General features: G+C 38.4%; 2 protein-coding genes across 2 annotated transcripts in view; both read right to left on the bottom strand.

Moving 5' to 3' along the window:
* Window positions 1-518: 518 nt before the first annotated feature.
* LOC138912083 (uncharacterized) lies at window positions 519-1487 on the bottom strand. Its single transcript, XM_070211940.1, has one exon. The coding sequence runs from the start codon at window positions 1485-1487 to the stop codon at window positions 519-521; it is 969 nt and encodes a 322-aa protein (XP_070068041.1).
* A 5460-nt stretch (window positions 1488-6947) lies between these two features.
* Window positions 6948-25374, bottom strand: part of Gprk1 (G protein-coupled receptor kinase 1) — a 366678-nt gene continuing 348251 nt past the window's right edge. The window contains exons 14-15 of the mRNA XM_070214062.1: window positions 7286-7448; window positions 6948-7230 (exon numbers count right to left, since the gene is read on the bottom strand). Coding sequence (XP_070070163.1) covers window positions 7048-7230; window positions 7286-7448 — 346 coding nt within the window. The 3' untranslated portion in view covers window positions 6948-7047. The remainder of the gene's footprint in view (window positions 7231-7285; window positions 7449-25374) is intronic.

Below are 25374 nucleotides of genomic sequence, written 5' to 3'. Positions count from 1 at the left end.
GGGCATCCAGGGTTGAGCGAGCTTTCCTAAAGGCATACTGGCTATCGGACAGTCCACCGGCGGCCTCTATTGCCTCGCCTAATCTTTGACTAATGATGCTTTCAAGCACTTTCCCCGCAGTGTCCAAGAGACAGATTGGTCTGTATGCAGACGGGTCGTCTCTAGCCTTCCCCGGTTTCGGTATGAGCACCAGGTTTTGCTGCTTCCACCTTGTTGGGAATCGGGATTGTGACAGGCATTTTGTGTACATCCTAGCGAATGTTACTGGGTGGAGGCTGATCGCCATCTTGAGGGCCCTGTTTGGTATGCCGTCAGGACCGGGCGCCTTATTGTTTGACAATCGTTGGGCGATTTTGACAACCTCTTCCTGTGTCACTGGTTGAGGTTGGAGGATCGATGGGATGGCATCCTCTTGCCGCTCTTCCTGGGCAGGAAATAAATGCCTGACTATCCCCCCAAGTGTTGCAGAGTCTGTTGGTGCACTGTTTTTGAGCCCGTTTGTCTTCTTCATTACCACCTTATATGCTCTGCCCCATAGACTGTATAGCCTTTTTTAGGACTTTCCTCTTTTGGGTGTATATCTCCCTGAGAAACAGGAAGCTTTGGTTTCCCCGCGACCTGTGGTAGGCTCTTCTAGCACTTATGCATTCTCGGCGGGCTTCTTCAATCTCCTGATTCCACCAGTAGACCGGTCTGTGTCCATTGAAGCGTCTACTGCATTGCATGCTGGCGTCGCAGGCCTCCTTGACTTTTGTCATCACCGCCTCTTCGTGTTCGAGAGCTTGCATTCCTGCTAGCGTTGCCCTGAATGTTTGGATGTTTAGAGTCCCTTCTTTGTAGTGGCTGCGAGTTGAGATTCTCGGCGCGGATCTTTGCATGTTGAGAGTGGTAATAATGGCTCTATGGTCGCACTCGGTGTAGGCTTCGCTAATTTCCCATGTTGCCGACGCTGCCAAGCGTGTGCTTAGGAATGTGAGGTCGATTATCGACTGTCCTCCTGCTCTACTAAATGTGGGGTTTGACCCGGCGTTCAAAAGAAGTAAATCTAGTGAGGCGAATGCCTCTACCACTATTTTTCCTCTGGCGTTTGTGTACGCTGACCCCCATTCGGTGGCCCATGCATTGAAATCACCAGCGACCATCGCAGGCGAGTGTAGGCTGGCATCGATAACCAGGTTGTCGATTGCCTCGCTGAAGTCCTTGAGAGACCAGCTAGGGGGCAGGTAGCAGCTATAGACCCACAGGTCATTTAGCTTGGTCCTGACGTAACCTTTTGCAGCCTTTACACCACTAAAATGTCTGGTATTTTGGCCACACGACCAGATAGCAGCCTTCTCTGTTGGATCCGCGACCCACGTGTTTGATCTAATAGTCCTATGGGGTTCGCTGAGGATTGCCACATCTATCCTGAGCTCTACGATCGTTTGGGTGAGAAGATCCTGGGCCACCCGACAATGATTTAGCTTCAGTTGGATAAACCTTAGCATTGGATTTTCTTGACAGCCGCAATGTACGCCGGGCATTTAAAGCTACCAGACGGGTGGTTCGTTGGGAGATCCTTCTTTTGGGCACAGAGTATGCAGTGCGGGTCCCTGCTGCAGTCTCTGGCCTCGTGGTCTTTCTCACCGCATTTGAAGCAAGCTCCTCTCAGGTCTTTGGCTGCTGTGCAGTTTGGGGATATGTGACCAAACTCAAGGCATTTGTAGCATCTCATAGGCGAAAGTATGGCTTTGATTCGGCAAATAACCCATCCGATTCGTAGTTTGCCCATGGTTAACAGCACGTTAGCTGTCGTTGTTCGCTATCTGGCAGCCGCCTCTAGTGGCTCTGAGGGACCTGATTGAGTCCACTGCGACTGGTGTACCTCCAGTTTCCTTGTTTATCGCCTCCGCTATTTCCTCTTTGGTTGTTACCTCGTCGAGGTTCAGAATCTCGAGCCTTGTCTGCTCTGTCAGGGCCCTCACCGTGGCTTTGGCTCCGAGGGCTTTACCGACTGCCGTTTTTACCTCCTCTGCGCTGTGGCCAGGGGCTTTCTTCAGCCGCAACAGTAGGTCTCCATTAGCCGTCTTACGGATTGTTTGCACATCTCCGCTGACGTGGCTCAGGGATGCATCTCCTTTTACGGCTTTTAAAAGCTCAGCGTACGTCAGGTTTCCAGCGCTAGCCACCACTATGGCATCCGTCCTTGTCCTGTTCTGGCCCAGTATTTTCCCCTTTCCAGCGGGGTTCGGTTCATTTCTCTTGCGTGGTTCGGCTTCTGGTTCCAGCCTACTTGCTTGTCTCCCATTAATCCTCCTCTTATTCGGTGGGGACCCACCTTGACCGGTGGGAGCTTTCGCTCCCTGTAGGCCACAGAGAAAACTTGCTGGTCGACTTTCTGGCGAAGTTTGCGAGATGCTGTTCTTTAGCTCTAAGGCGCGGCTTTTTTCCTGCTTGGAGAGGGCTTCTGCCGTCTCTTGTAGGTGCAGCAGTTCGGTGAACTGTTCACGCATCGGCTGATTTATGTGCCTCTGGCCCTTGAACATAAGGGAAAGGTTGTTTAGCACTGTTCCTGTATAATTCCACAACTTTTCTATGGATTAGAAGTCTTTGCAAACTGTGACTCATGCAGCCTGAATAAACTTAGAGTAGCTGTGAACAATGTCGCTCGTTTTGTCTTTGATTTACGGAGAGCGGACCATGTTTCCAACTTTACATATAAAATCTTTGACCTTAGCTTAATGGATTGGATAAACCTTAGAGTACTACTTCTCCTACACAAAATTATTACTCATAAATAACCATCCTACTTATACGAAAAATTACAATTTACAACATCACGAAGGGTAAACAATATCACTTCAGTCACGCACAGGTCTCTGCTATCAGAAAGACAATTTTTTGTATATTCTATTCGACTATGGAATCAGCTACCTATTATTAAAAATTAAAATTAAAAATTATTTCAAATTAACCAAAACTAATAAATTTAAAGCGACCTAAATATTAAATATTAAATATAAGTACTGTATTAGCTAATAAGTTTAAATATGTTTACCTTAATTGAAACGTTTTTGTGACTAGCGCATTAATAATAAGCTCGAAGCTTGTAGCGTTGGGATGACTTATAAAATAAATAAATAAAATAATTTATAAATGTGTTCTCGAAAAAATTCTCACACGCAAGGATTCTAAGAAAAAGGGACATTAAAGTTGGAAAAATTCTGTTTTTGGCAAACTTTGAACATAATTTGAAGACGAACGGATTCTTGGTATGTAATTTAACTCAAAACATTTAAAAAAGTGCACCTCTGTATCTTTCAAACCCCACACTTAAAGAAGATTTTGTAATTTTTTTAACAGAATTATAAGCAAAAGAAGACTTATCCTTTTCTTTCTCCTTCGAATGCTTAACAAAGAAGCATTCAAAATAACTATTTTTTTTATGTTATATCTTTTTAGTGGTAACTAATAATATTTACAGAAAGCCAATCCGAAACAAGAAAGAACTCTATAGTCCGGTTGGTGTTGTGACGACCCATCGTCACAACAACTAAATGCAACTGGTCACACTGACAACAGAGGTATAGATAGTCAAAGTCCATCGCTAGAATCATGACCCGATAACTAATTATCGAAAACGGGATTATCGTTACAGCTCGCTCTGGCTATATAATCAGAGGCAAGGCCTCAGATCAGGGACTTGCGTTCCGACAATCATCGAGGAAACATCTACAAGGAGGAAGATCCGGGTAAGTGGTGGGGGATCCGTAGGAGTTCGGTTTTAAATCGGCTGTGCAACCTGGTTAGGATCACTGGCGTCCCGTTGTGGTTTCCTAGAAATCAGCCCAGACCCAGTCGTGATCACTGAGGCGGCCCGGTTTACATAATTCAGGCCCACCTCAGTGAGTTCCCCGGACACGAAACGGATGTAGAACGATGTAACGATGCCCTACATTCCCGAAACCCACTAGAAACCCAAGTAGATCGTTCCCAACGACCCAGAACTCTACGTACCCGACGTACGCACGACGAAGCAGTTCACGTACCGGCCCATCCGCAGCGCCATCGCGATCACTCGGCCCATTCGCAGCGCCAACGCGATCATCACTCACACTTCACTATTCGGCCCTTCCGCAGCGCCGACGCGACTTCACGGCCCATCCGCAGCGCCGAAACTCGCCACAAGCAGTGGACCTCTTGGCCAAGTCACTGACAAGCAGTCAACGACAGCAAGCAGTTCATCACTCACACTTCCGCAGCATCGGATCCACGACGGCAAGCAGTTCATCACTCACACTTCCGTAGCACCGGACCCACGACGGCAAGCAGTTCATCACTCACACTTCCGTAGCATCGGATCCACGACGGCAAGCAGTTCATCACTCACACCTCCGTAGCATCGGATCCTCGGCGGCAAGCAGTTCACCACTCGGCCCTCCCGTAACGCCGAACCGACAGCAAGCAGTCTCGACTCACGCATACGTCATCACCCGACAAAACCCTATTTTGTCAATTACTACAAAATACACGCCTACTTTATAGTTCCATCCCCCTGTGTCATTATTGGGGAAAGGGAAGTAAATCGGTCTATAGAGGAAATATGAAATATCTGTCGCGAACCCTGACCACGGCGAGCCATACCGCCTCCTAAAACAGGGTCGTTACACTGTCCCGACTATCTAATACCCGTCACTCAGCTAAAGGGAGTGCTTGGGAGATGGATAGATACAATTTTTATACCCTCGAAGAGGGTATTATGATTTCAGTCAGAAGTTTGCAACGCGGTGAAGGAGACGTTTCCGATCCCATAAAGTATATATATTCTTGATCAGCATCACTAGACAAGTCGACCTAGCTATGTCCGTCTGTCCGTCCGTCTGTTTCTATGCAAACTAGTCTCTCAGTTTTGAAGCTATCGGCTTGAAACTTTCCCAAAAGTCTTATTTCTATTGCAGGTAGTATATAAGTCGGAACCGACCGGAACAGACAACTATATCTTATAGCTGCCATGGGAAAGAACGGAAAAAACCAAAATATTCTAGCTTGGGTTTTTTTTTTTAAATATTACCTTCTACTCTTGGGGATATTATTTTGTTAATTTTTCCTAATTTCGAATAAAAAATATTAAAAAAATCAGACGACTATATCATATAGCTGCCATAGGAACGATCGGAAAATTAATGGGAAAGTAATAGTAAATAAATTTTAGCTTTTTTGGTTTTTATTGTATTCTCTTCCACTTCAAAATATGATTTCTTATTTCCGAATTTGGAATTAAATTTAACAAAAATCAGACGACTATATATATAGCTGCCATAGGGAAGGATACAAAAAATAATGACAAAATAATACGAAATTTAACATTTTTGCGTTTTGTAAGTTAATAGGAATGATCTGCAAGGGTGTATAAGCTTCGGCTGACCTAAGCTAGCTTCCTTTCTTGTTTCTTGTGAAAAGTATTCGGGAGTTTTCTGGAGATAGATCCGAATTTAGTTCATGAAAAAAGGGCGTTGAACGAATATTAGAAAGTTACGCAGGTCAAGAAAGAACCGCAAAGTACTTCGGAATTTTACATTCAATCCGCAACAAAATAACAGGTAATGCTGATACGGCTTTGGAATCATATAACATTCCACTCAATTGGAGTGCAATATCAAAATGTTTGACATTGCACTGTGCCGATTAAAGGAACCTCAGTATTTTAGAATACCATATAACCATGATGATCCAAGCCATTCAGCCATGGACGTAAGTAAAGAATCACAACAATTAATGACCAAAATGTACCGAGATAAGACTCTTGACCAGGGACCGTAAATAATCATTATTTGAGATTTTTATTTTAAAAGGCCTACTGAGGTTTTTTTCAAGATTTAATCAACAATTTAACTGGTTTTTATGCACTTTATAGACATGAACAAACAACAGTTAATTTGCTTTCCGGATTTGTTGAAATGCATACACTTTGTGGACAAGACTAAAAATAACGTTATTTTTGACGTTTAAAACAAAATATCACAGTAGTCTTTTTAAAATAAAAATCTCAAATAATGATTATTTACGGTCCCTGCTCTTGACACATTTATAAGAGGTTTAAGAGGTGATCTACCTCGACTCCTCGGAATGAGAGAGCCAATAGATCTCCCATCTGCATTACATCTGTGTTTAAAATTGGAAAATCAAAATTATAGGGTCAACCACGCCAACTCCAAATTGACCCAAACCAACTTTAGAAATAATTTTCAGAAGCCAATTCCAGATGGAACACACAGACAAGAAACTGAGACACTTCAACATAAAAGCCGAAGATCCCCAAACCTGCGATGCAGAAAATTATGCAACGCAAGCAGAATATGATCTTAAAAAATATTTTGGGGACATATGGCATATCATCAGAAATAAAGCGTATATTATATATATTTAAATTTTAAACCAATGTACCCCACAGTTCAAGAGTTATTTCAATTCAAACTTTATTTTCAATTTTTATTATAAAAGTTGACAAATAACTCTTATTTGTTGACTTTTATACTAAAAATTTAAGCATAAGAGTTATTTGTCAACTTTTATAATAAAAATTAAAAAAAAAGACTTATTTGTCGATTTTTTTTAAAAAGGTAACTCTTATTTGCTATCCCTGGTTGCGAAACAGGTTTGGTCCTCGTTTTCACTAATTACTGATATGGATTGACCACACACACCCCTGCTGGAATACCCGCCCCGCGCCAGTTCAAATATATTTTTTTTATTAAAGTAGAAAAATTTGACTTAAATTGACATTTTTGCGAATTACCATAAGATGCGGATAGCTTAAAAATTAACTTTTTTCTAGTGAAAATTGGTAGACTTTAAGAGGCCATATATATATTTTAAAAATGGGATATTTATAAGGGTTACATAAAGTGGATACATTTTCGACCAGACCCACATCCATTTGTTACGAAATAAGTTTTACTTATAAAAAAAACTTTTATAAATCTCTTTACGTTTATTATCATAACGAATACCTCTACATTTTATATAGCACAAACTTTGGAGCTTATCAGACTCCGATATAATTATATATTAATTAGACCCATTAGAAGTTTTCGTTGAACAATTTCCACCAAGTATGAACAATGATTTGTTGCCATCTCTTTCACTGCCATATATTTTGCCTGCCTTTTTAGCCATCGATCCCAAAAGGTCTTGCGAAATTTTGTGTGCTGATCTAAGAGATGATGCCCATTCTTTTAATCCTATTTCATCCTGAAATAAAGAAAAATGTTACATCGTCCATATTGAATAAGGAATTAGTTCTCACTGAGTTAGTCAAAATAATTCTACCATCTCGGCTTCCATCATTAATTCGTATTTGGATACAGTTTTCGTTTTTGTGTAGAACAAAATCGGATGAGATATCTTCTACTTGGTCCATAAATATCATTTCTGGCTTGTTATTTCCACTTTCCGAATGTAGCTCTAGCCTAAAATAAAGCAAAGTGGTTAAATATAAATATTATCTTCTTAGAATGAGCGTGAAACCTTTATGAAACAAAATTGCGCTGCGTATGCGGAAATATACACGAAAATCTGACCAAAAGCGCGAATTTTGCTAAAGCAACTCGTGGGCAGTTCCAATAAATACCTTTTTATTCAGTTTAATAATAAAAAATCACCATCAAAATATTCAATCGGATGCCCAATCGTCCCAACCGAAATTCTGAATACAGTCATATGATCGAAGTTATAGCTGAACTATCCCAACCCTACACAGCAAGAGATTTTAAAATCAATATAGAAACGCATCTCTGCGATAATATGGAGGCACTTGATCTAGTCTCTGCCGATCTCTTTATTGTAAGCAATACCAAACAAATTCTTGTTTATGACCATCTTTCTAAATCGGCTTATTCCAAACACGTCATGATATTTTTACCTCATGACTTCTTCATTGACACTAATGAAGAAATAATACATTTTAGGGACTATAAAATCATAGACACTAAACTTCTAAATGACTACAATAACTAACTAAATGGGAAGAGTTTGTAGAATATACCTATTATGGTATAGAATAAATTTGTACCAATAAAACAAAAATCAACTAAGCCCATGCAAATAACATGGTTTAACATTGAAATAAAGCAGGAAATTTTGACTCGCAATAAGGCATATGAGAAGTGAATACGCTAAAAACTAGTTAAATAACAAATGTTTGATAAAAAACACAGAGAAAGGATGATATCTGGTAGAGTTGCACCACTAAATAACAAAAGATACCAAAAAAAAATATATGGATACAGTTTTAAAGTGTTTTTAAAGAACATTTTGTGTGGTATGTTCGTGTTTTCGAGTTGCGCTTAAGCAATTAGGGTGATTTTTTTTTTTTTTTTTTTTTTTTTTTGCGCGGAGTCCCACGGCTACACCTTCCGCCCAACCGACCGAGGGGCGCTGCCGTGTATCGTACGGCACGATTCGCGAGATGATAGACGCGATGTAGAAAATAAAAATATAGTTCGAGGAAAAAAAAGTAGGATCTAATTCTGTGCTAGGAAATTTAATATTAATCGTTTTAGGAGAGGCAGAGAGTCAGAATTTGATATAATAGGATAAAGTCTATAATAGTTAGAACATAGTACTCTGAAAGGTTCATGCATGTCATAGTTAGATCAACAGTGGTTTAAAATTAAGGGAATGTAATTTCTAGTTAATCTACTTGGAACAAAAAAGTTAAGTCGTCCAACCAAGTCGGGGCTATCAATTTCACCTCGAATAAGGTTATAAATGAAGACAGTTCCAAGCATCGTTCTACGGTTGGTTAGGGAGGGTAAGTTAGTTAGGAGTAATCTACTAGAATAAGAAGGTAAAATGCGGTTTGCATCACACTTTAGGCGCCTTAAGGCAAAAAGTAAAAAGTTCTTTTGTACGGATTCGATACGGTCAATATGAATTCCGTATTGTGGACTCCAGACGGGTGATCCATACACAAGTATCGGCCGGACGAGCGAGCTGAATAAGGTCTTAGTAATATAAGGATCATCAAATTCCTTAGACCACCTTTTAATAAAGCTAAGCGCACCCCTAGCTTTATTTACCATGGATGAAATGTGATCAGTGAACTTTAGTCTTGGGTCCAAAAGAACACCAAGATCATTGACTAGGTCTAATCTGTCCAGAGTGCTCTCACTCAGCGTGTAAATCGCATATTGAGGAGTAACACGACAAAAAGTCATCACCTTACACTTAGAGCCATTTAAATTCAGCGAATTGTCGGAGCACCATGTTTGGAAACTATTTAAATCGGATTGTAAATCAGACTGGCAAAAAGTATCCTTGTACTGCAGGCATAATTTCACATCATCAGCGTACATAAGTACACGTGAGTGACTTCTAACTGATGGAAGGTCGTTTATGAATAAAGTAAAAAGTAGCGGCCCCTTGTGGGACACCCGAGGTAACCTGGAGTGTACAAGAAAGAGAATTTTTGAAAAGTACCCTTTGCGTTCTGCCTTTTAAATAATTTGAGATCCATCTCAAAAGATCAACTGGAAACCCAATTAAATCGAGTTTTCTAACCAGAAGTAGGTGGTTTACGGAGTCAAATGCTTACTAAAGTCAGTGTAGATGACGTCTGTTTGAAAATTGTTTTTGAATCCGTTTATCACAAATGAAGTGAGCTCCAAAAGGTTAGTAATTGTTGATCTACGTTTCATAAAACCATGTTGACATGGAGATATAACTGACCTACATAGGTGCTGCAAATGAGGTGTAATAATATTTTCTAAAAGCTTCGGGATAGCTGACAATTTAAATATGCCTCTATAATTGTTTGCTTCCAATTTATTACTTTTCTTGTGGAGGGGAATCACAAACGATTCTTTCCACATAGAAGGAAATTGAGACGTTTCTAAAGACAAGGTAAACAATTTGAGAAGGGGTTTGCAAAGGGCTTCTGCGCAATATCTAAGCACGCAGCCGGGAATCCCATCAGGACCAGGTGAATAGACGGGCTTGACTTTTTGGAGATCAATTAATAGGGCGCTTTCGTTTAATGTGAGATGAAGGAGAATATGTCGTTTGAAAAAACTGAGCAAATAGATCGGCTATTGCCTGATCAGTTGTTGCTGTCGTGTTTTTAAAAGATAGCGAGGAAGGATAATTTGTGGATTTACGCCTAGTGTTAACAAAATTGAATACCTGTTTCGGATCCTGAGAGAATTGGATCTTACAACGGTTCAAATAATTTTTGTAACACAGAGCGTTAAGCACGGTAAAACTAGACCGAGCGCTTAAGTATCTAGAAAAATAGATTGAGAACCGGTATCTTTATATTTCCTATAGAGTCTGGACTTTACGTTTCTTAGGTGTGTCAGCTGTTTACTGAACCAAGGTGGTTTGGTGGAGACTGACGGATAGTACAACTTTAATTCACAACTTTAATGTCCCCCTTTAAATATATGAGTAGGATACATTGAGTATATTAAACTTTTGAAAACACAAGGCGACAACACTACTACTATTTTGACCGCAGCTGTATGCTTTTATGTTATTTGACTATGTTTTCTAAGTGTCGGGTTTGAAAGATAAAAGGGTGTGTTTTTTAAAAAACTTTAACATCAAAACAAACCAAGATTTCGTTTGCCTCTGAGACCTCCGGAAAGTTGGTCAACAGTCAGACGGACAGACAGACGGACATGGATAGATCGACTCGGCTAGTGATCCTGATCAAGAATATATATACTTTATGGGGTCGGAAACGCTTCCTTCTCCCTGTTACATGCTTTTGCACGAATACAATATACCCTTTTACTCTACAAGTAACGGGTATAATAAAGAAGCAATTAGGAGTGAAGCAAATGATTCAATTAAGCAATAATAATATACTCTGGTAGGAAGGTAGCCCTACGTTTTGATCCCAGTTCAAACTACGAAGAGCAAAAAGAAGAAATTGTTTTTGTACCGACTCTATACGGTCAATGTGCACTTGGTATTGTTGACTCCAAACCGAAGAACAATATTCCAATAAAGGACGGACAAGGGAGGTAAATAGTAATTTGGTTATTTAAGGATTGTCCAATTCTTTTGACCAACGCTTTATAAACCCAAAAACACTCATAGCTTTGTTGTCAGTCAAATTTTAGCTTCGGGTCCAGAAGAACGCCTAAATCATTTTTTGAATATATACGGTCAAGTGGCAAGTTCTGAAGCAAATAACTTATAAACGTAGGAGTACCCCTATGAAAGGTCAATACGTTACATTTCAGGAAGTTTTAATTTAAGAGGGTACACCATACTTGCAAATTATCAATTTCTGACGGTAAGCCGAAACCAGACTCTATATTATAGTAAGTCAAATTACATTAGTATACGAGAATTTGTTATGATAGAGGGAAGATCGTTAATAAACAAAGTAAACAGCAAAGGGCCCAGATGATTACACTGGGTCACTCCAGATGTCACGTGGATCATTTTAGAAACAGCATTCTTAAATATAACCCTCTGACTCCTCCCATTCAAATAACTTGAAATCCAAGTTAAAAGATTACATGGAAACCCAAGCAAGTCTAGATTGAATAAAAGAAGAGAATGGGTAACAGAGTCAAAGGCCTTACTAAAATCTGTATATATTACGTCAGTCTGCATTTTATTGTTAAATCCATTTATTACAATAGATGACAATTCAAGTAGGTTGGTGGTAGTCGATCTTCGCTTAACGAAACCATGCTGACACGGTGATATTAGCGAGGAACATAAATGTGGGAAATGAGATGTGATGATACGTTCAAAGGCTTTTGGAATTGGCGACAATTTAGAAATACCTCTATAATTCTGGGCATCTGCCTTCGCACCCTTCTTGTGAAGTAAAATAATAAAAGAGTCCTTCCAGATAGTTGGAAAAACTGATGATGAAATAGACAAATGAAAGAGTTTAAAAATAGGCTTGGAAATGGTTGAGGCACAAAACTTAAGCACACACCCAGGAAGTCTATCAGGACCGGGAGAAGAAGTTGGCGTTGTTGTTGTTAAATCTCTTAAGAGAGAACTTCTGGTAATTATAGATGAAAAAGTAAAATTTGCCCTATTTAAGGAATTAGGGTAGTTTGATTTTGACCATAAAGGGGAGATTTAAGTAGTTTGGAAAAAGTCGGCAAATAAATCAGCAATTTCAGAGTAAGTCGATGCCTCCATTGATGATCCTCCATTGATGATCCTCCGATGAAGGCAAAGCTGAGGACCTACGCTTGGCGCTGACAAAGTTATAAAACTGCTTCGAGTCATTTGTAAATTCAAATTTACAACGATTTAAATAAATGGAATAGCAATGGCTGTTAAGAACATTAAAATCAGATCGAGCCACCACATATTTCGAAAAATCGGATAGCTTACCCGATTTTTTTTACTTTTTATAAGTGTTTGTTTTAAGATTTGTAAGTCTTTGAAGTGCATTTGTAAACCAGGGGGGCCTGTTCGGTTTTGGAGGAAGCCTATCAGGAACGCATTCATTAAAAAAAGTGTTTAGAACGCTATAGAAAAGTTCAGTTGCACTTTCGATGTCCACACAGTTATAAAGATCTGTCCAATTTGTTGCGAAATTATTAAGTTAAGTTTATAATAGTCACATTTCCGAAAACATCTCATTTTAGTTGGAGAAAATAAAGGAGAGGTTGTATCAAGGTAAAGGAGGCAAAGTGTCAATTCCATAGTTGGTTGGTATCGTTCTTCTGCTACCACAAGAGCGTCAATTATAGATACTGTGACTTCAGACTGATCTGAAACAAACACAAGATCTAATTGTCTATTTAATGAATTTCGTATAAAGCTAACTTGCTGTAACGATAATTCTAAAAGGCCATCCACAAAATCATGGGTGGATAAAGGTAAAGCGACAAGTGAGTCAGAAGGGGGAGACCAAAATATATCAGGGAGATTAAAGTCACCCAAAACAATGCAAAGATCCCTATTGGAAAGAAAGGATAAAATAGATTTAATAGAAGATAAATGTTGCTCATAAATTATAAGGTCAGAGCCAGGTGGAATATACGAACATGAAATAAAGATAGACAAGGATTTTGGGGGAAACTTTCACACAAACAAATTCAATGTCACTAGGGACATGAGAGTGAAATCTCTCAGAATTTAGGGTAGAGGTAACGGCAATTAGAACGCCGCCCCCCCTACGGGAAAGCCGATCGGTTCTGTAGGTATTAAAATTATTTGACAGAACTTCAGAGTCGGTTATCTCTGGTTTCAGCCAAGTTTCTGTAAAAGCTAAGATATCGTCAGTAAATGCCGGGGAGTCAGCATAAAGCTTGGGTAACTTCATGTTAAGTCTTCTAACACTTTGGTAAGCCAAAAATAAACTTTTTAGTTTTTTGGCGCCGTGGAAGGCCTGTTATTTGTTCTCGGTTTATTAGGAACAAATTCTTTGATTACCAGATCATCATTAAGCCAGAAGCTTTCAGAAAGTAGTATATTAAACACATTAGGCGAAGCAAAAATGTTGAAAGACGATATCCTACGGGAGTATGTGAATCTAAATTGTTCCACCGCAATATCGGATTGGAATTTTTCTCGAATAAATTACAAATCATACTCAGATGTGGTATCAGGAGTAAATCTTGAAACAAATAGATTCTTCCTATGAGGAACAACTGAGAGTTTCTTACGCCCCCCAGCAGCAGTCTGAACCTCACTCAGCTGAGAGCCAGAAGCGGCACCTACTGTACCTCTGGATACAACTGAGAGATTTTTGCGCCCCCCAGCAGCAGCCTGAACCTCATTCGGCTGAGAGACTGAAACGGCGCCTACTATACCTATGGGTATGGTCGGCACCGAACTGGTTGACTCCGCCGGCTCTGGAGATCTTATTAGAGCCTGACTTTCAGATACCGGGACTACACCGGAACTAGCAGTATCCATTGGCACAGGATGTTCAGTTACCCCTGCAACACCCGAAACTGCAGCAGCTACCAAGTTTGGATTTAAGGCGGATTCTACACTCGCATTTATCGTTAAGATAGCTTTTTTACGTTTGGGCGAATCGGTTAATAATTTTTTGTTGTTATATTGTTCACAAACGGAATTTAATCCATCATTGAGCTGTTTAAAAACTCGTGAAAGATTACATAGGCCGTCTTGAGTCTGCCTCATAAAGCTGCTCATCTCAATTGCCAATTCCCTGCAGGACTCACATACCCACATGGGACCAACCCGCAGTTCAATGAAGTCTTTAACTCTGCCAGTGAGTCCTGCACATTTAGAATGCATCATCGCTTCGCAGAGCCAACATTAAATAAACGGGTCATTAGATGATGTCCTACAATTTTTCTTAGTACAGACAAAAGATATTATAGGAAAAATATGTTAATTCAAGAGAATAAAATATAATAAGAATAAAAATATGAAAATAATGGAAAATACCCCAAGTAAATTTGACACTGGGATCGAATTCGCAAAACCGCAGACACAAAACAACAAAAAGTATAAGAGCGCGAGATCGCGAGTTTAATTAGAAACAAAAGAGCGCGAGAGAAAAAACGTCTATCGACTGAGCGTGGCTTGTGGTACACCAACAACTATACACACGAACAGTTACAAGTGAAAAGCAAGCAAGAGAGAGAGAATTCAGAAGTACAGCAATTTCAGAGAGAGTGAGAGTGGGAGAATGGAAGAAAGATTACAAAAGTTTTAGCAGGTTTAGAGCGTGTAATTACACTAACAAAGACAAGCGATTTAAACAAATCCAAATAGAAATGGTAAAATAACTAAAACAATGCACCTGTTAATTGGGAGTTTTAGTTTAAAACACTAACACAATTGTTAGGCTACGCTTTCTTTGTAAACAATCACAAGACACTCGCAAAAATCACTGAAAATACAAAATAACGCAGAGCACAAAAGTAAACACAACCGTTCACAAGCGACGCTAAATCGATGATGATAACAATAGCTAGTCCTTGAACGAAGGATTTTCATTTGTTTTGAAAACTTATTTTTTTAGAGCATAAAATCCAAAATTTTATACCTTGAAAAAGTAAATTTTTTGTTAAAACCGTCGCCATTTTTTTTGTTTAAATCAAAATTTTTACAAATCCTTCGTTCAGGGACTAGGCAATACAATATACTAACGACATTTTTTTTAATTGGGGATTTGAGATGAACCGTTCTTGGGATATGATGTCCACCGCAAGTCACTATCGAAAAAAGACGATCTTGGAATTTGGCCATAACATTTTTATTATTTTATATTTTTTTATATTTATATTTATTTTTTTATGAAAAAATTTTAATAAGTACCCAGAATAATAAAAATAATAATAATAATAAAATAATAAATATTTTTAAAGGTGTAAAAAAAATTTCATAATTTAATTTTTTTGAGCGTTACAATAGAGCGTTAATAGTGTTCCAGCAATCGCTTTGCCACCGGTATATTAGCCGCTGGTAAGTGCATCTTTACGTGCGTTTTTCTCGAAACCACGTTTTGAAAGTCCGTGGTCAAAGTCAAGCGATCGTTTTCAAATTTGTCGCATATACATATGCGATTTTACAATATACAATATTGTAAGTCAAGATTACAAGAGTAATGAAAGTCGGGCTTACTTTAAGAAGGATGAAAGAAAAGAAAACTAGGTAATAAAGAAGAAGATGAAAATTGAAGAACCGCGTGTCTTTTTATCAACAGTGTAATACACTACAAATTGGCAACGAGAATTTAAAATTCGATGTATTAATATACATCAGACAAAAACACAGTTTTGTAAATACAAAATTTAAATGGCAGGTGACCAAAAACCTGAGATGTCGCCTCCAACCTCAATACCTACATTTTATCAGACATCAGCCATTCCGGAGTTTTCTCCAAACAACGAACGAGTCACTCGAAATCTGGAAGGAAAAATTGGACATCCACTTCTGTGAACTCAATTTATTAGATGGAAATTCGAAGAAGGCAACGCTTTTGAAATCAATCGGATCTGCACCATATAGTGTTTTACACAGCTTCCAAACCAATTCATTATGAGTCTTCCTGGTCTAATATTTGATCGCATTTGTGAAGAAGACGAAAATCTTTCATTACCTGAAGCATTAGGAAAGGCAATGATAGTCGAAACAATAACCACAAAGAATTTAAATGAGAGCATTAATTACGTAAATAGGAACAACAACAACACGAACCAGAGGCAAAGCGGATTTAACCAAAACAACTGCAGCTGGAGCCCTCTCAAAGATTTCAAGGGCAATGGAAGTCAGCAAGGTCCCAAGGGTGAAAACCACGGAGCGGTTTGCAGTAATGTACAGCAGCGGAAACCATGTACACATTGCACAGTGGTGGCGCCCATAGGCCAAAATTAAAAAAATCGACGGAACCTAAAATGGGCAAAGGGTATGCAACTTTTCTCTAAAATGCCCAAGCTTCTTTGTGGCATACCAGCCTTTTCTGGAAAAATACCGGTACTTTCTAAAACTCGACCTAAAGTCGTGAGCACGTGTTAAGTTGCAAAGCAAAATTGAGCGCATCACTACTTTTTCGCAGCAACATTAAACTTTGAAACCGTGTATTTCTCATATTTCGTGTCAAAATTAATATTCTGTGATATGGATTTTGAAGTTGAAGGTATTATCTATAAATCGAGATGTGTATAATAATCGTACTTGTCAAATTGTTCTCGTTACATCAATTTGAAATAATACATGTTTTGTGTCTATTTTGTGAACGTCTTTTTTATGTTTAGCTAAGGTTTCAGTGATAACATGTGTGTTAAAATTGACTGCAGAAATTTGCAGATGTGCCTACAATCGTAAAAATACTAACACCTTCATAAATTTTTCAAGGGCAGAACTGTCCGAAAAACAAATTTTTTGCCGCTTTTTACTTGTTGTGCTGTTCCTTTGTCTTCGTCTTTCGTGTTTGAATAGTTTTCCAACACTAAATATTGAATTACTAATAGATTATATTTTTTATACCCGTTACTCATAGAGTAAAAGGGTATATTGTATTCGTACAAAAGTATTTAACAGGGAGAAGGAAGCGTTTCCGACCCTATAAAGTATATATATTCTTGATCAGGGTCACTAACCGAGTCGATATAGCCTTGTCCGTCTGTGCGTCCGTCTGACCGTCCGTATGAAGGCTGAGATCTCGGAAACTACAAAAGCTAGAAGGTTGAGATTTTTCACACATATTCTTGGGCTTGAGTCTGCAATCCTGAAGCTCTTGCTACTTTGTGCGTGTTTAAGAAATTGTTTAACAACGGTCAGAAAGATTTCAGCTCTATATTGTCTTTACAAAATGTAATAAAACAATTGAAACAAACTATTTAGTACCACGGAACTAAAGTTTAGAAATCGCGCAGCTCTTAAGTTGACTAAAATGTATACTGATGAAGACCCGTTTAGCTATGCGCGATTTCTGTGGTTTCATTAAATTACACTAGTTTACAAATTTTGTTAGTGTTGGACCCCCAGATCACAAAAATAGCACTAATTTTTTTTTCGATGGCACAGTTTTTTTTAAAGATTTTTTAAAGATTAAAATGTTAAATTTCTGACTTTTTTCGAATTTCTTCTTATATCTCGGCTCATATCCACCCATTTGGGCCAGTTTTCGTTTCATTTTAAAGTCAATAGAAAAAAGTGGAAAAATCCTAACTTTTAAAATCCACCATAAATCCAGTTTTCCTTGGATTTGGGTCATATCCAGCTTGTTTTATTCGGTAGGATGTAAATTTTAAGTTTGTACCCATTATGATTTTTCAACGGATTTATTTCGAGTTTTTACGATGTATACAGCCGACTTACAGTCGACTAAAAAACGCATTTTTCATCTTTGTCAAGCTTCTGCGCTCCCATTACTTATCCAATCATATTGATCTGTATGGCAAAGTTAAGCTCTGATCTATTGAAATATTAATTGTGTAACATAACTTTGATGGATGTGATAAATTTGAAATCGTTACGAATTCCCAAGTTAAACTGTGTTTAAAATTAGGGATATTTAATAATTCGACTGCAAATATACATTTATTTAACAGATTGCTTTTAAGTTCTGATCCATTTATTAATGGACAAAAAAACTTAGTTATAACCAAAAGTCAACTATTTCGATACTTGATCAACCAATTTAAAAATGATATTTTTTTTATTTTGTCATATTAAAGCTAGTATACAATACTAAAATTAATTTAAAGACAAAATGGCACTGGAAACTGACGTCCTTCGGCCAAAAAATGATATTAAATCGTATCTTTGTTCGTTTTGTTTTTTAATTGTTTATAATTTTTTTGGTGCGGGTGGAGTTTAGTAATTACTCCCACATTTTTATATTGCAGTTCTAAGTTTGTAAATAACGTACGGTAAACAAACCAGCTTCTTAATATTACATAAATTGAATTTTTTATTGCCTTCTCATGTAAACGCAACCACTCAGAAAATCGTTCCTATGGAAGCTATAGGATATAGTGGTACGATCTGGCCAATTTTTGTAACATATATGTATTTATAATATTTATTTAGATTTTTGGTTAAAAATTCATAGCGATAGCACATCTAGAAGTATTTATGGCCGCGGCTCCATACAAGCCCGACCACTGTGCCCTGGGGACAGCACCTAAAAAAAATGATCAAAATCCTCTACCTCCAGGGTGGTGTAGAAATGAGGTTCACTTAAATTTAATCAATGTATCCAACATTTAGCGTCGCTTGTGAACGGTTGTGTTTACCTGTGCTCTGAGTTTTTGATTTATTTTTGTGATTTTTTCGCAAGTGTTTTGTGTTTAGCTTACTAACAAACGCGTTAGTGTTTTTAAATAGATTTCCCTGTTTAACGGGTATGTGGTTTTAGTTATTTTAACAATTTCCATTAGATTTGTTTAATATCTTGGCTTTGTGGGTGTTATTTTGCACTCTCTAAATTTGCTCTTGTATTCTCTCTCTTTCTCTCTCTCTCTTTTCCGCTCTATTATAATTTCGCTCTCTCGGAACCTGCCAAATCTCTTGTAGACTCTTGGGTGCTTTTCTCATAGTCTCTCTCTCACTCGCTTTACATTGTAACTGTTCGTTCGTTTAGTTGTTGGTGCCCCACAAGCCACGCTCAGTCGATTGAACACTTTTTCTCTCGCGCTCTCTTGCTCTCGACTTAATTCGGGATCTCGCGCTCTTATACTTTCGTGTTTTGTGTTTTTTACGGTTTTAAAATTTGATCCCAGTGCCAAATTTACTTGAGATATATTTTCCACATTTTATTATACCCTTGTAGAGGGTATTATAATTTCAGTCAGATGTTTGCAACGCAGTGAAGGAGACGTTTCCGACCACATAAAGTATATATATTCTTGATCAGCACCAATAGCCGAGTCTATCTAGCCATGTCCGTCTGTCCGTCTGTCCGTCTGTCCGTCTGTCCGTCTGTCCGTCTGTCCGTCTGTCCGTCTGTCCGTTTCTATGCGAACTAGTCTCTCAGTTTTAAAGCTATCGCGATGAAACTTTCCCGAAGGTCTTCTTTCTATTGCAGGTAGTACATATGTCGGAGCCAGCCGGATCGGACCACTATATCTTAAGGCTCCCAAACAAATATAAGAAAATTCATTGTAACTTTGTAGGAAGTAGGCGTTTTAATTCTTGACTACTTAAAAACAAAATTGAAATAAATCGAAACTCTGAATCTGGAATCCCTGGAACTGCACCGAGTGAGTATTCTTTCTACAAGGGTATATAAGCTTCGGCTGGCCGAAGGTAGCTTCCTTTCTTGTTTTTCTATTTCTTTGAATAACCTTTTTTTCCTTTAAAATGGCCCTTATCTGTACAAAGAAAAGTTGTTCTCTTCCGATGTCAACTACAGATTCTTTTATTATCTGTTGGCTCTGCGAATCGGTTATGCACACCAAATGTGCAGGATTTACTGGCAGAGTTAAAGACTTCATTAAAATGCATACCGGTCTCATGTGGGCATGTGAGTCCTGCAAGGAAATGGCAGTCGAAATTAGCAGCTTTATGAGGCAAACTCGAGACGCCCTATTGAACCTTTCACGAGTTTTCAAACAGCTCAATGACGGGTTCAACTCAGTTTGTGACCAATTTAATAATAAGATATTATTATTAACCGAGTCGCCTAATCGCAAAAAAGCCAGCTCAGGGGCAGTTAATAAGACCGTGAAACAAAACAAAACATTGAACTCGGTAGCTGCAGCAGTTCCGGTCGGCATAGGGGTAAGCGAGCCACCTGTGCCTATGGTAACAGCCAGTTCCGGAGGTGACCCTGTTTCTGGATGCCAACCTGAGGCACAGAAGTCGGTGCTGACCGTAGATACAGTAGGAACCGCTTCTGGGTCCCAACCGAGTGAGGTTCAGACTGCTGCTGGTTGGGGGCGTAAGAAACTTTCAGTTGTTCCACATAGGAAGCAATTGTTTGTTTCTAGATTTACCCCGGATACCAAATCTGAAGATGTTATGGAATTCATACGTGAAAAATTCCCATCCGAGGACATTGAAGTTGAACAATTTCGATTTTCGTACGCCCGTAGGATATCTTCTTTTAAAATATTTGCTTCGCCTGATGTGTTTAATGTACTACTTTCTGAAAGCTTTTGGCTTAATGATGATTTGGTAATAAAAGAATTTGTTCCCAATAAACCGAGAACAAATAACAGGCCTCCCATTGTGCCTTATAACAGGTCTTCCACTGTGCCAAAAAACTAACAGGTTTATTTTTGTTAGAGGACTAAATATGAAGCTACCAAAGCTTTATGCTGACTCCTCTGCATTAACTGAAGGTATTTTGGCTTTTACGGAAACTTGGCTGAAACCAGAGATATCTGACTCTGAAGTTTTGTCAATGAACTTTAACACCTACAGGACCGATCGCTCCCCGCGTAGGGGGGTGGGGGGTGTACTGACCTCTAGTTTAACATCGGAGAGACTTAACATTCATATCCCTAACGATATTGAATTTGTTAGTGTCAAAGTTTCCATTCAATCCTTATCTATTTTTATAACCTGCTCTTATATTCCTCCTGGCTGTGATTTAATAATTTATGAGCACCATCTGTCTGCTATAAAATCTGTTCTATCCTTCCTCTTCAACAGAGACCTTTTAATTGTTTTGGGTGACTTTAATCTCCCTAATATCTCTTGGTCTCTTCCCACTGACTCACTTGTCGCTACACCTTTATCCGCCCATGATTTTGTGGATGGCCTTTTAGAATTATCGTTACAGCATGTAAGCTTTATACGAAATTCATTAAATAGGCAATTAGATCTAGTATTTGTTTTAGATCCGCATAAAGTCACGGTAGCTAGAATTTACGCACTTGTTATACCTGAAGACCGATATCATCCCACTTTGGAATTGACAATTGGCCTCCCCTGTACTGATACCCTTTCTCCTTTAGTTCCTCAAACTAAAAGGAGATGCTTGCGTAAATGTGACTATAATAAACTAAACTACATGATTTCTCAATATAATTGGACTGATTTGCACAATTGCATGGATATTGAAAGTGCAATTGAACTTTTCTATATCGTTTTAAACACTTTTTTTAAGAATGCGTTCCTGACAGGCTTCCTCCGAAGCTAAAGAGACCTCCTTGGTTTAACAATGGTTCTAGTGATGTCCCGTTTATGTGTGAGGGTTACGTATTGTTTAGGGCTGATCGGGTGGGCCATGCCGGCGGCGTAGCCATCTATATCAGTAAGAAATTTACCTTTAAATGTCTCCATGTCAGTCAAGATGATAGTACAGTAGAGTCAGCTTTCATCGAAATTCCAAAAATAAAGCTCTCATCTGCTGCATATACAGACCCCACCGCCAAACCCATTTCGGAGACCTTTTGAGTACGCTGGTAGTCCTATCCGTTGGGTATCAAAATGTTATTATAACAGGAGATCTCAACAGCAATATGATAACAGAAAATCTTGTTCACTATGACTTTAATTCAATTGGATTAAAATTGGTCAACAGTCTCGCACCTACTTATTTTACAAATACTAGTAGCTCATTGTTAGATGTATTCTTTGTTAGTGATTTGTCAAAAGTTCTTTTATATGACCAAATATGTGTTCCTCCTTTTTTCAAACATGACCTGATATTTATGACGTATGATTTTTTCTCTGACAACATGCCATCTGTAATTAGCTATAGGGATTATAAGTCACTTAATTACGACAACTTGCAGGCTGAATTTGATCATTATGACTGGACTCTCATTTACAACTTGACATCTGCTGAAGACCAACTATTAGACAACTATTTGAGAAGTGTGTCCCAGCTAGAACTAAAATTCTAAAGCCAGCAGACCAGCCTTGGTTTACCTTAGAAATAAAGGGTCTAATTCGATTGCGGGACGCAGCCTATAAGCGCTGGAAACGATATCGAACTGACCATTTGTACAATATTTTTAAACAGATCAGAACTGATGTCACGAGAAAGATAGTAGTCTCCAAACGAAGTTTTTATAACCATAAATTTGGAAATGCATATACGTCTGGTCAAGTTTGGAAGGAGCTTAGAGGTATGGGGATAGGCAAACAAACTCAGGCTGCTAAGTCAGACCTAGATGTGGATGCTCTCAATGAAAAGTTTGCTCGCGTCAATTTTTCCAGTCCTCGTCAAAATATGTACCTGAATTCGACAACCATCTGTGATAATATCTTTAGCTTTATGTGTGTTCGTCCAAGTGATGTTCTTGAATGTTTACTAAGTGTTAAATCCAATGCAGAAGGTCTGGACAACATCAGCCCCAAATTCATAAAAATATTGGTACCAAAGTTAATTTATCACAAGGGCTAAGATACTCCCGATTCCTAAACCTAAAAATGAATTTCGTCCCATCTCAATACTCCCATTTCTGTCCAAATCATTTGAACGCCTGGATGCCCAGCAAATTCAGTCATACCTGGAAAATAACTCTTTCCTCAGCAACAAGCAATCTGGATTCATAAAGAATAGAAGCTGTACTACTGCCATCTTGAAGATTTCTAAAGACATACGCCAGCAGATTGACGAAAGTAAAGTGACACTATTAACCCTTCTTGACTTTAGCAAAGCTTTTGACTCTATTGACCATGTGATTCTTTGTACCAAACTGCGAACGCTGTATAGTTTTTCTCCAAGTGCAAGAAAGCTTCTCCAAACCTACCTTACAAACAGATTGCAGGCAGTCGTCTCGGGAAATCTGAGGTCTGATCTCTTGCCCCTAGCACAGGGGGTCCCACAAAGGTCAATTGTAGGCCCATTGCTCTTCTCCTTATACATAAATGATCTTCCTAAATGTTTGTCTGACTGTGATGTACACTTTATGCAGATAATGTCCAGCTTTATGTAAGTCGTCCCTTAGGCCAAATTAATGAATGTATTAGAATTAGCAACAATGAAATCCAAAAAATAAGTAATTGGGCGAAGGCGATCGGGCTGCATCTAAATCCCAGTAAAACAAAATGGCTATTCATATACAAAAGACATATAAGCCCAATTTTGCTTCCAAAAGTCAATGTTAACAACGTAGCTGTTAATTATGTCGAAAGGGCCACAAATCTTGGCATAGAATTTAACACCACGTTGACATGGGATATCCATATTACTAAGGCCACTGGGAAAACCTATGCTATGCTCAGGCAGCTTTTTGTAACCCAGAATCTTATACCTCAGAACATAAGAATGTTAGTAGCTAAAGCTTGCATTATACCAACTCTATTTTATGGACTTGAAATTTTTGCATCCTCTGACGCAGCAAGTTTGCGTAAGCTGAAAGTTGCGTTTAACTCAATAGCGCGATATATTTTTAACTTGGATCGCGCAGCGCATGTAACAGCTTACTCCTCAAAGATTTTCAAGCTAAGTTTTGAGTCCTGGATTAAGTTTAGAACTCTTTTATTTTTACATAAGTTGATTTTCAGGAAGGAACCACAGTACCTAACTAAACTCTTGCAAATGTCAGTATCTGCTAGACCAAATAATATTATTTCCAAACGATTAAAACTTGGATCGGCAGAAAAGCATTTCTTTATCCAAACTGTTCGCCACTGGAACAATCTTCCAAATAATATAAAAAAACATTAAAAATTATACAAAATTCAAAACTGAATTATTTTCCCACCTTCAAGGCACACTCTACTTTTAACTTTAATTATACCCTTGTAGAGGGTATTATAATTTCAGACAGATGTTTGCAACGCAGTGAAGGAGACGTTTCCGACCACATAAAGTATATATATTCTTGATCAGCACCAATAGCCGAGTCTATCTAGCCATGTCCGTCTGTCCGTCTGTCCGTCTGTCTGTCTGTCTGTCCGTCTGTCCGTCTGTCCGTTTCTATGCGAACTAGTCTCTCAGTTCTAATGCTATCGCAATGAAACTTTCCCGAAAGTCTTCTTTCTATTGCAGGTAGTACATATGTCGGAGAGAGCCGGATTTGACCACTATATCTTAAGGCTCTTATAGGAATATTCAAACAAATATAAGAAAATTCATTGTAACTTTGTAGGAAGTAGGCGTTTTGATTCTTGACTACTTAAAAACAAAATTTAAATAAATAGAAACGCTGAATCTGGAATCCCTGGAACTACACCGAGTGAGCATTCTTTTATCTACAAGGGTATAAAAGCTTCGGCTGGCCGAAGGTAGCTTCCTTTCTTGTTTTATCTATAATTATTTTTCTTTTTGTTAATTGTAATAAAAATGTTTTTACTTATGTTTTTTTTGTTTTTAAGATTTTATAATGTTAGTAAGTAAGACAAAATGTAAATGTAATGTAAAAATATTGTACCCGTAGTGACTGGTGCTTCAAGGCTTCACTTAGCCTGTAGCACTGGGATAAAACCAAAATAAATTAAATTAAAAAGACTTAAAAATCTTAAATCCAACACTTATAAAAAGTATAAAAAATCGGGTAAGCCATCTGATTTTGCGAAATATGTTGTGGCTCGTTCAGATTTTAATGTTCTCAATAGTCATTGCTGTTCCATGTATTTAAATCGATGTAAATTCGAATTTTCAAAAACAGCATCGTCGGATTCTGAAATTGCTGATTTATTTGCCCTTATTATAGTTCGGCTGCTTGGTCAAATTTTATCTACCCTAACCCCTTAAATAGGGCAAATTGTATTTTTAGCCCTGTAATTACCGAAAGTTCTCTCTTAAAGGATTAAGCAACAACAACGTCAACGTATTCTACCGGTCCAGATGGACTCCCTGGGTGTGTGCTTAAGTTTTGTGCTTCAACCATTTGTAAACGTATTTTTTAATTCTTTCATTTGTCTATTTCATCATCTGTTTTTCCAACTATCTGGAAGGACTCTTTTATTATTTTACTTCACAAGAAGGGTGCGAAGGCCAGAATTATAGAGGTATTTCTAAATTGTCGCCAATTCCAAAAGCCTTTGAACGTATCATCACATCTCATTTCCCACATTTAT

This window comes from Drosophila takahashii, chromosome 2R, assembly GCF_030179915.1.
Source record: "Drosophila takahashii strain IR98-3 E-12201 chromosome 2R, DtakHiC1v2, whole genome shotgun sequence".
Taxonomy (NCBI): domain Eukaryota; kingdom Metazoa; phylum Arthropoda; class Insecta; order Diptera; family Drosophilidae; genus Drosophila; species Drosophila takahashii.
Note: the sequence above shows the minus strand (reverse complement) of the source record. Positions and strands in the feature narration are given on the sequence as shown.